The sequence below is a fragment of the Thamnophis elegans genome, chromosome 3 (assembly GCF_009769535.1).
Source record: "Thamnophis elegans isolate rThaEle1 chromosome 3, rThaEle1.pri, whole genome shotgun sequence".
Classification (NCBI taxonomy): domain Eukaryota; kingdom Metazoa; phylum Chordata; class Lepidosauria; order Squamata; family Colubridae; genus Thamnophis; species Thamnophis elegans.
Window position 1 is genome coordinate 50684816 of NC_045543.1, and position 12500 is coordinate 50697315.

General features: G+C 36.4%; 1 protein-coding gene across 1 annotated transcript in view; it reads left to right on the forward strand.

The window, feature by feature from the left end:
• The window catches only part of HOOK3 (hook microtubule tethering protein 3), a 65161-nt gene that overhangs the window by 40353 nt on the left and 12308 nt on the right, over positions 1-12500 (forward strand). Inside the window, 7 exon segments of the mRNA XM_032213143.1 lie at positions 2293-2494; positions 3580-3690; positions 4213-4300; positions 4706-4775; positions 6221-6361; positions 7449-7536; positions 11131-11165. Coding sequence (XP_032069034.1) covers positions 2293-2494; positions 3580-3690; positions 4213-4300; positions 4706-4775; positions 6221-6361; positions 7449-7536; positions 11131-11165 — 735 coding nt within the window.

Here is a 12500-nt window from a genome sequence, read left to right on the forward strand (position 1 = left end):
ATACTTCAAAGAGACATATGTATGCTTTCTTCTTATCACTCTCTATAACCAAGCAGTGAGACCTTGTAGTGCCAAGGCAAAATAATCAAAATAAGAGTGTTTTGTTTCCAATACACAAACTTTCCAGCCTCCAAGTAGCAGTGTTATTGTTGCAAATTTCCTTGTTTCTTTTGTATCTTTTTTGTATTTCAAGTTAAAAAAGTCCGATTTTTGAATGAGTTAGGAGAACACCCACAGTAATGAAAGAGGAGAATTTTAGTCCATAGGTTACAAAGAAAATAAAAGAAAAAAAAATGGAAGAAGAAAACTTAATCCATTCGTTTTAAAAGGCTTGCATAAATTCTATCCATGAAGATAGCATTTAAAAAGTAAGATAACCCACTGTCCAAAACCATTCCAATTTAATTCCGCTGCTTAATTCTTCTGTTCTCCAATTTAAATTATTTAAGTTTTTTGTAGGCAGTCTCTTTTTAAAATGGTAAAAGTTCCTCTCCAGCTGGAAACACTTTCTCTTTCCATATCCTTCCGTTTTGGAGCCGCTCCGACTTCATCAGCCTTGGCTGGATTTTGTCGCCGGCTTTGAAGAACTTCTCTTGCATCGATCAGGGACTTTGCGATGTCCCTGAGGTCAGCAAGACTTATTATTCCTGTTCACCATCTCTGCAGGATGGTTTAGGTCCGATTGGACCACCCAGCGGCAAAAGTATCGGCTGCGGTCTCGGAGCATCGAGACTGCACATCCGTACCGTCGTAACATTGGATCCTCCCTCCTCAGGGGTGTCAAACTCCATATTTCAGTTCCCCCCCTTCACTAAACGGAGTGGGCGTGGCCAGCGTTTGATGCATCTGGCCTGAGGGCTACAAGTTTGACATTCCTGCTTTAGGTTATATACTTTCTGCTATAGTTTCATTATCTGCTGATTAGAATAAATCCAACATTGCATTCATTCAATAATTTTTATAGCTGTCCATCTCAGTCAGTGATTATGGTCAGCCTACAATTCAAAAAATACATTACAATTAAAGCCATTAAAAATGCTAAAAATATCCAGATTAAATATACATAGGAGCAAAATACTTGGACAGTTAGCAATATAGCCAAGAAACCGGGGCCTCTTAACACATTCGGCACCCTAGGCATGGAAACATAGCCAGGTTTTTAAGGCCTTATGAAAGGCTAACAAGAGTTGGGGCCATTCCAATCTCCAAAGGGGGGGGAGGGATGTTCCATAGAGCAGGGGCATGTTCCATAGAGCAGGGGCCACTGTGGAAAAAGCTCATCTTCTGGTTCCCATCAGTCAACATTCTTTGGCTGTTGGGATCTGCAGCATGCCAATTCTGCTTGATCTAGTTGGATGGGTAGAGACTCTTAGAAAAAGGTGATCTCTCAGATACCCTGCATAGTTGGTTGTTGTGACTCAGCAGATGTCTGCTGTGAGTCTTTTCAGGATACAAGACTCATTATGCAGCTGGGGCTTGTTAGGGGCAGGTTTGGAGATAAAAGGACGGATGCTGCCACGCCTTAGTCGCAGGAGTCAACGTTCCTTCGTGCGTTTCTTGTTTGGTACAACATTGCTTGATCATCAATCGTGGTTTATGGAAGATACACTTGGATAAGTGCTTTCTGTTTCTTGTAACCCTGATTCAAGGCTACACTGGAGAAGTGCATTGCTTGTAAGAGTTGTTTTGTTTTTCATTCCGTTATCGAGTCAGAGACTGTATTTATGTTATTTTTGGGCTCGAAGCCAGTTTGAACTGAGAACTGATAAAGAAAGTCCTTTTAAGTTTATTTGTCTTGCTGTTTGTTAAGAGCCGTGAAGGGGGGACAGAACAGTTGGTTATGCTCAATAATAATTATCCAGTAACTCCATTTTATATAGCTATAGTAAATGGACCGCTACTGCAAGATCACTAACACCAATGTAAACTTATTTGGATGCTTAAATTCTACTTCCAGGTTAAATCACTGTGAGAACTGGACATGGATTTTTTATAGTTCTACTGCTCGGTCCCATCTTCATTTTTTGGGCAGTAGCGGTCCATTTACTATAGCTTGGGAAGTTTTATATTATGCCGTAGGATGATTATGTTCCCAAGAGGATTGAAGTCCCAACACTGAAAAGTCCCAATGTGCCAATTGCTGAATGTGTTTTCCTGTCCCATTTCCCCTTAAGTAGCACAGCTTTAATAGTTACTTAAAATAGATGAATCTAAGGCTATTCTTCCAATAAACTGAAATATATTTGCAAAGAGATTCTAATAATTGAGTCTTGGCAACACTTCTCTTTCCAGGCACTCATCTGACAAAGTAGCCAAGTTAGAAGGCCAAGTAGAATCATACAAAAAGAAGCTAGAAGATCTTGGAGACCTTCGGAGGCAAGTAAAACTTTTGGAAGAGAAAAACACAATGTACATGCAAAACACGGTGAGCTTGGAAGAAGAACTGAGGAAAGCCAATGCAGCTCGCAGCCAATTGGAAACGTATAAGAGGCAGGTGAGGACAGGAATGAACAAAAATATAATTTTGACTGTTTTGAAAATAATTTATGCCAGTCATTTTGCCATTTTCTCCTGAGAGCCAGTGTGGTGATGGCTTAAGTGCTAGAATAGTCATGGTGTGCTCCCAGGCCGAAGGTTAGGTTGTTTGCCAAACAGGTTTTTTTTTTCTGGTTACGTGTTGAGAAATTTTGTCTCATTGTTTTCTCTGTTAAATTCTAATTGTTTTTTTCCTTTTTTTTAATTATGTAAATTCATTTGGGAGTCAGATAACTTTTCAAATCAAATTCTTTTGCCAATTTCTTTTTCATTTGTATCTGTTGGTATATTTCCTTATTGTATTCATTTCTATTTGTTACATATCTCAATAAAAGAACAGATTTGAATAGGAAGTATAATTTTGCCAAATCAAAATGGGAAGTAGTGTAGTGATTGTGGGATGTTAACTGACCTTATTCTTTCATCAATAAAGACATGTTGCTTTCAATGCTAGGAGTCCAATTATTAACATTGCTATCACTTAATATACAGCAATATTTTTCCCCGTTACCTCAAGTAGAAGCTTCAGACGCTCCATATTGGTCAAACTAAGAGACACAGGGAATATACATAAATTTGCTTAGGTTTCTTCTCCTAACAATAAATTATTGTATTAAAACTTAGCAGTGGCAATCAGTACAGAATAAACCATTGTATATTTCTGAGTGCAAGACTATCATTCCAGGTTTCCCAAGAGTACAATAAACAATGGTTTATTCATTAATTATTTCTGATATGTGTGTGTGTGTGTGTGAATCAGAAATAATTAATGAATAAACCATTGTATATTTCTGAGTGCAAGACTATTATTCCAGGTTTCCCAGCAGTACTGATTTTTTCCAATAGTACTGATTACCATGAAATACCATAGTTGTAGACTTGAATATGTCTGATTAATTGAAATGAGAAACTGAAGAGGAGAGAAGGAAGGAAAAGGAAAATATCAATTTAAAAGTTGCTGTGATTTATCTTAAGTTTATTACTGGCTCTTAATGAAGATTTACACTTTATATCAATACATTGTGATCCTTCTTGCTATTGCAGGTGGTTGAACTTCAAAACAGATTGTCTGAAGAATCCAAAAAAGCAGACAAACTAGAATTTGAGTACAAGATGCTGAAAGAAAAAGTAGATAGTTTCCAAAAAGAAAAAGATGTATGTATTCAACATATAAATGTTGCTGTTCCCTTTTATACTTAAAATATTGATAATTAAATTGGCTGTTTCATTTTCTTTATCTCATATCTCATAAGAAAGTTTGAACTCTTTATCTGTGTATATTCAGCTAGGTTATCTTTCCCTATAATCTATATAAAGATATAATAATAAACTGAATAGAATAGAGGATTTAGTTGCACAGGGATGATGATAAGTTTTGTGATGAGCTAGTGTACTTAAGCAAGCATTGCTCTATTGATAAACCATAATGTACTGCAGTTCTTTTTTACAGTTGCATCTGTATCATGATAATCCACATATCAGTTGTAGATTTTTCACCTAGTTTTTCTTGACATAGCAATATGATTCCTGCTAACTTTGTTATTAATCTAAGATTATTATTCAAAAGTTTCATGGATTTTAATAGCTTTCCTCCAGAAATATTGGGCCATGTTATGTGATAAATAATAATAATTAATTCTACTGGAATAGTGAAATATCTTGCTTTTTAAATTGTAGCGGCTAAGGACAGAAAGAGATTCTTTAAAGGAAACAATTGAAGAGATCCATTGCATAAAAGCACAAGAAGGACAACTAACTACTTCAGGTAAGATTCTAGAAATGTAATGGTTTATGAGAAAATTATATCCCTTATTAAAACTTGCATCACTTTTTCCATTTTTGCCTTTTGTTAAGAGTATTGAAAGAAATAGTACTTACTTAGGAACTATTTGTCATGTAATTATTTAATGAATATTGGAGATGCTTAAGCAAGAATTAGGAAAAATCGCTATTTACAAGATTGCAAATTTTTATTGGAGGTTGAAAATGTATATTTTAAGGGATATTTTTATGAGAGGATAATGTTTTGCTATTTTTTTCTCTCTGAATTGCATACTTAGGTATTTATTGGGTTCAGATAGGAGAGAGTTAAACTGAAACCACAGTATTTTTTCATCTTTACTATTCTATCCTGCTTAATATTTTCTTTCTTCTCCATTCCCTAAAAAAGGATTATTACCTTTGGAAGGTCAAGAATCTTCTGACAGTTTGGCAGCAGAAATTATTACTCCAGAAATAAAGTAAGATAAACATAAAATGTTTTATATGGTCACACTTTTAACTTCATATATTACTGACATTTTATCAGGACTAAGATTAATGGTTCTTACTGATCTTGCCCAGTCTCCCTTTAAATTTACTGAAAAAGGGTTTAATGTTCTTCAGGCAAATATTTGAAAAATAAAACTCTAGTAGGCCTGAATCAATTTAATCCTTCCTTGAATTTCAAAAAAATTGTGAGTGTACTTTTATCTCCTTTCCCCTCTTTTCATTTTTTTTAAAAAAGCATTTCATCTACTAAACTAAACCAAACCAAACTACTGAAGATCATGTTGAATAAAAGGAGATTGGGAATATATATGGCAGTGATTGCTAACCTATTTTGGGTCGCGTGTCAAAAATGGGGGGAGTGCAGCGGGGTCGTGCATGGGCATGCCCACATACATAATGCTATGCATGCGACCCCAGCATGCATGTTCATGTGATCAGCCCCCGCTTTTGGCACACTTTTTTCACCCTCTACAGAAACTTTCTAGGAGCCTAGGAGAGCAAAAACAGCCCCCCAAGAGGCCCTCCAGAGGCTTCAAGAACTTCACTGAAGGTTCTGGAGGAATAAAAATGGCCGTACGAGCAACCCGCAAGTTCAGGAACAGTGACTTCCTGTTTGTCTGTAGGGCTGTTTCTTGCACTCCGGAGGCTTCAGGAGGCTTCCCTGAGGCCTCCGGTAGTGAAAAACGGGCCAATGTGCAAACCGGAAGTCTGTTCCTGAACTTCTGGTTTACGCGTTGGGTGGTTTTTCGCACTTCAAGGAAGCCTCTGGAGGGCGAAGTTAGCTAGCAAGCATGCACATGTGTGCTGTAGCTGACAGGGAAATGCCTGGCGTGCCCTAACAAATGGCTCCACGTGCCACCTATGGCACACGTGCCATAGGTTCGCCATCATGGATATATGGTCTATTTTACACGAGCAGATTTGCAAATTGATTATATTTACTGCAGGGATGGGTTGCTACCAGCATTACTGCCAGTTTGGCGAGCCAAACTTTTTTTTAAAGGGAAGAACATGAATGGGTGGAACTGATTAGATCTTGAAAAAAGAAGAGATAACACATACAGTATATGAAGTAGTGTGTAGATATGATGGAAGCAAATGGTTTGCAAGGATAGAAAGGCTGGAGATGTATAACTGATGTTGTCAAGTAGATTAAGCTATAGGGGGAGGGGACTAAACGTTTGTGGCTTTTCATTATTTCTGCATACATATGACCTAACACAAGTCCTAAAACTAGATCAAGAGGACTGAATTAAACAAATTTGTTTATTTATTGAGAAAAATGATCCAAAGTAGTTAGATGCTGTCCAATTAATGTAGGAGGGTTACTTCACAATGCATACATTCTTTAGTGATGGTATTGATCTTTCCCAGAAAGTGACACTATTTCATTACTCCTGCTTCATTTCTCAAGGGAAAAGCTTATTCGCCTTCAACATGAAAACAGAGTGCTAAAACTTCACCAGGAGGGCTCTGACAATGAGAGGATTGCTTTGCTGCAGAGTCTCTTGGATGATGCCAATCTGAGAAAGAATGAATTAGAAACAGAGAACAGGTAAGAAGGTGGTGTTTTTCTTTTAGGCTAGTGGGGTGGAAGTGGATTGGAACCACTTGCTTCTACTCTAAAGATATTAAAAAGAACATTTTTTAGCTGGGACTGCACATTACTGTTTATGTTAATTCTGAAGGCTTCAAAGATATATTGGGATGATGAGGTAATCATCACTAGAGTAAGGGTCAGAATGTTTGTCCTTTTTAAAAAAGGACATTTTGAATGTTTCTTATTCAAAAGATGTGTTGAGCTTAATACAGGTTTTCCTATATGTACCTAGTTATACTTTTTTTGTAGCAATATATTATCTATTGAGGATTGCTGGGCCTGTCACAACTTCACCAGAGACCTTTGGCAAGGCTGTTTCAGAGTGACCCAGGATGGCCTTCATGACTACCGTAAAGGACCTTTGGCACAAGGCCACACCATACATTGCCAACTCCTAGCAATCCCTTACTTAGTCCTGTTACCATATAGATGTGATAGGTTGCAATTTGAGAGAGTTTAAAGTCACCAGAAGAGCAAGAATCAGAACTTTGTATTTCCCTAGACATTCAAAGCAGTAAAAGAGGCGGTAAAAAAGAGAAAAATAAGATGACTATAGGTACCCATTTTTTGTGCTGGTTCCATTTGAAGAACTCAAGAAACTGCATTGAGAAAAATCAATAGTTTGGTGTGTATTTTAGCAGTGTGATCTTGAACTGCTAGAGATGCTGGAAAAAGGATGGATTAGGATTAGGATTTATTTCATTTATGCCGCCCTTTTCCCCGAAGGGGACTCAATGAGAAGTAGCATGGAGCCCATGGCAGCAAACTAATCCACTTCATTAAAAGAACAACTGTATTTCACACAGCCTTAATATACATTTGTGATTTCATTGACTTTTACCATAATTAGAAAGAGACTTAGTACTATTGCTTCATTTGAAGGACAGGAGAATGTGCTGATAAGAAAATAAAACCTTGAGGCCATTATTTCCACAAATATTTCTAAACACCCACAAGATCCTTGACTAGCGGATGATTTCTTAAGGAGAAAAATAAACCCATCATTGCTTCTTAAAAGTTAAATCTTGTTTCTTATTTCTAGGCTTGTAAACCAGAGATTGCTTGAAGTACAATCTCAGGTTGAAGAATTACAGAAGTCTTTGCAGGAGCAAGGATCAAAAGCTGAAGATGTAAGTGAAAAGATACACAAATACATGGCCCTAAAAGTTCTAGTGCCCCCTACTTTCCTGCTAATCATATTAATTTTTCTGTCAAATTTCATTATCTTTGTATATAAAGGTAAAGTAATGCCATTTTCTGTTCCTAATCTTTTTATTGATAAACTGCCTACCTCTTGCCCCCCTATCCTCTTAATGAAATCCCGTTGATATTCTCAAAAGAAAAGCTGGTGGTTAAGAAAAAGTCTAACGTTTGCATTCAGATCTCTGTCAGAAATCTGATGGGATAGTCAAAGAATAGCTGAGATGGGGTGGGTTTGGAGTAGATATTTTCAGCTGGAGACTCGGCTGGCATCCAGCTTTAAACCTATACAGGACAGGTGGCAGCAGTAAAAACTACAGCTTTCTGGGTAGCTAATAATTTACTTGATAGAAAGATTCATCTTCTGACTTAGAGACCATATATATCAATGTAGTCCACATTGATTTGTAGCATTGGAGCCATGATAACGTGAGGGTGCTATTTTACCTTTTAAGAATGATAAACGCATTGGAGCAAGTGACACTGATAAATGGCTTAATATGTTCACAGCACAAGACTGCCATAAGTCCTGAGACTCCCAATGCCCTCCCCTTTAATTTTGTGAGCATAGCAGTTTTAGATTTGTACATTACATGACCAATCATTACTGAAATATTTAAAAATGAACATTATACAAATAAGAACCAGATGTTTTGGATAAAATATAAGCATTATATTTTTTGGTCTCTAACCTAGACTATACTAGGTTGCATTCGGCAGACTTATGTATATATTGCATCAAAACCTTGTACATGCAAAAAAAGGTTGGGATTATAATAATCCCTTTTTTATTGTTATATATTTGAGTTCATATTTTCATAAAGTTATCTTGTTTACTGTATATCTGCTTTGAGTACAAACGCTCACTCCTATCCTTAACACACTTTGTGATAGTTTTTCAGAATTCTCTAGAGGAAGAGATAGGAGAAAGAAACCTTAGAGAGCACAGAAAGAGAAGATAATGTGCATGCTCTGTGAGAATGCCTTGCTTTAATTTTATATTCTTCAGAAAAGATACTAAATAGTTTCCTTCTGTTGGCTGCTGTTCACTTCGTACTAAACTGTCGCCTCTGTCTCTTGGCATGGGTTTCTGCACAAGGCTATTGTGAGTATGGCTTCCTATTTATTTCAACCTGCTCTGAATCAGTCTCATTTGTGACTCAAATGTTTTAAAAAAACATTTAATTGGACAATATCTTAATTCTTTTTTGCATGCTATGTGCTATCTGTTTGTTGTTTGATTATTTTTCTACGTCTTATCCTTCTGGCAGCTTCTACACAACTCAGGCATGTTTTCCTAGAAACAGGTATACAAATGATTGGAAATGTCTGAAGTTGCACCTAAATTATAAATTTAATCCATGAGGGGTTTCCTCAAATTATTTCTCAAATGACATGGACCTTATATTTCGTTGAGAGGGTTTAATATAGTATAAAATTCCTTTATACTAAAGGAATTCATGTGAAATCCAGGTGCAAGTAATCAGATAATTCCGAATCATATATGCACACTATTCCTCTTGTGTTTTCACACCATGGAAAAGGCTTTGGTGTTGTCATATGTGAGCTTCCCCAAATAAATATATTGTTGGTTTGTTGGATTGATTCTTACCAAATCTGCCAGGCACTCCTGGTGATTTAAATGCGAAACACTTAAAATACCAATGGAAATATATTATCCATAAAATATCCACTGTAAAATTTCTGTAAAAGACATTTTAACATATAGTCCCAGCTATAATGCTCTTAAATTGTATTATATTTACAGTTCTTTCATCTCAGTCTGGAGATTGGTTTTGGGAGCAAATCAATTCATGTCTCCCTGTCTCTGGAAAAGAGATAAAGGGAACATCACTCTTATTGATTTTGTTTGAACTCTTAATGGCTTTTGACACCATTGACCCCAATATGCTCCTGGATTATCTCAGTGAGTTAAGGATTAAGAGCACTGTGTTAAACTACTTGCAGGGATAATTTCAGAGAAGGTGGCATAGATTGGGTGACTGCCTTTACAGCTTGGTAGCTTTTGTTGTGTCCTCATCACTTTTTAACAGCTAGGGACAAGTAAATGTCAACGATGGGTTGATGACTGATATTCTGAAGCATACTCTGGATGTGGTAATAGAGTAGTTGAATACTAGTATAAGGAGTCCTCGACTTACAACAGGTCATTTAATGACCACTCAAAGTTGCAGCGATACTGGAAAAAGTGACATGACCATTCTTCACGCTTACGACCTTCGTAGCATCCCCATGATCATGTGTTCAAAATTCAGATGCTTGGAAACTTGTTCATACTTGTGACCGTTGCTGTGTCCCATGGTCATGTGATCACTCTTTGCCATTTTCTGACAAGCAAAGTCAATTGGGAAGCCAGATTCACTTAACAACTGGGTTACTAACTTATCAACTGCAACAATTCACTTAGCTATGGCAAGTAAGGTTGTGAAATGAGGCAAAATTCACTTAACAAATATCTCATTTAATAACTGAAATTTTGGCAGCAATTTCAGTTGTAAGTCGAGGACTTCCTTTAAAATAAAACTGATTCTGAACAAGATGGAGGCTTTGGATTGTGGCTCCTTGATTCAGAGTTGGAGCATTTAATCTGTTGTAAATGTCATTTCACTCCTTTAGAAAGAGGGAGGAACTTCTAAAGTTATCATTATCATAGGAGAGGCAGGTGAACTCTGTGGTTAGAATTTTTGCTGTTCGCTGATGTGCTGTACAAATTATGTCCGTTATTGTACAGGGATAGTCTAGCTATAGTCATTCACATGCTTGTAACTTCATACTTAATTATAGCAATGTCCTCTGTATGGGTCTGCTCTTGTATTTGGTACATGTAGCATCAACTATGTTGCTGAGTGACGCATGTAGCTATGTACCCTTTATGGCTCTTTTGAAGTAGCTGTATTGGCTGTCAGTTAGTTGTTGAACTATTTTCAAGGTTTTAAGGATATATTAACCCCTCAGTAACTTGATCCAAGTTGCCTTCATGTTACTAGCCTGGGTCACTGAAATCATCAGACATGATCCTGCTCTGTAAACCAAGAGTTGCTGAATATTGGGTGGCCTTCCCTGTGAAGAGCACTGATGCTGTGGAAAGCCCTCATCCTGACTTTTGGGTGGAGCACCTGACTTAACAAACTATAGGAACATATTCAGAACTCACTCTTTCCATTCAACCCTTCTCAATTTGAATGTTAGAAAGAAAAAAAAAAGACTTGCTATATCTTTTAAGGACTTTTTTTTAGAGAATACTGTTTTATATTGTTTGCATTGTTTTAAGTATTTTTAATTACTTGTATTGCTGTTTTTATTATAAATTGCTTTGAGATGCTTTGGCATATGAATACATCAATAAATACCTTGAATTTGCATATAAACATATGAGGAGGGAAATTAGACAGCCTAGTTCTTTTCCCCATGTTCTTTGTCCTGAATGTCAATCCTGTTTCAGTTAAAAGTATAGAAAAAAGTCCTTTGTTTCAAATAATTCTTTTTTTCCTTTTCATTTATAGTCAGTCATTCTGAAAAAGAAACTTGATGAACATCTGTAAGTAATAAAAATATTCCTCATTTTTAATAATAATAAGTATTTTTTTATTTTGTGGAGAATAATTAGGATAGAATCACTTAAAATTGTTAAGTATATTAGTACCAATTCTGAGACTCTTACCTCCTGATGTGAATCTATAGTGTATATTCTTAGTTTAATAAAGTTATTCCATAGGGCTCAGAAATAATTTAATAATTTGATAAAGTGTTTAAATCATGGTTTGAAGTAGGAATTTTCTTATTATATAAGTTAGCAAGCAGAATTTGTACAATTATTAATTTAAAGTAGTAACATCTTTATAAGAAGTCAGTAGTGAGTGGAGTGAAAGTTAATATCACCAAAGTCTTGTCAATTCATACTGGCTAGTTAAAAAAGAGAGATGTGTGTATATGGGATTGGTGTGGGATAAAGTGTGTGTGTGATTTTATATGTTTGTGTATATTCACTCTCCCCCTTCCCAATAATTCTATTATTCTACTATATAATTCTATTAATTATGTTGTTGGTTTGAGATCCAAGCTTGGCAATTTGGTTCCAAACATTTTGTCCCCATTCAAGGAAACATTTTCAGTAAAGAAGTCTCCTTGAATGGGAACAAAACTTTTGCAATCAAATTGCCAAGCTCGAAGCTCAAACCAACTACATACAGCTGTGTGAAAAAGTCCTGCACGCTTTCAGTTTTAAGCTGTATTTACATGTTTAATCAACTTTTCACTCATAGAAACCACACAAAATTAGTACTGTGTTTTTGGAGTATAAGACACACCTTTTTCCCTCAAAAAAGAGGCTGAAAATCTCAAAAAAGAGGCTGAAAATCTCAAAAAAGAGGCTGAAAATCTGAATGCATCTTATACACTGAATACAGCATTTTTTTGCCCCCCTTCACCCAAATGGCTGTGCATAGCTTTTAGGAGGCTTTCAGAGTGTTCCTGAGGACTCGGGAGGGCAGAAATGAGTGAAAAACGGGCCATTTTTTGCTCAATTTCTCCCCCCTCCCCCGAGTACTCTACAAACCACCTGAAGGCTATTCATCCCCCTTTTTTGGAAAAAAAATGGGCCCATTTTCATGAACAAGGGCTGTTTTTGGGAGGTGCAAAAACTTTTTTTTAATTTGCCTCTTCAGAATCTTGGGGCATCTTATACTCTGGTGCATCTTATGCTCTGAAAAATGCAGTACTTTGATGAAAAATTCTGTAGTTGGATTGAGATGCAAGTCTTTTTAAGATTTTGAGTGAGTTTATGTGCTAAAATAAACACAACTTGAATTTTTGGGAATGTTAGGATTGAAAGTAGCCAATCAGCAGCGAACTTTGGCTCACCAATCAAAATGCA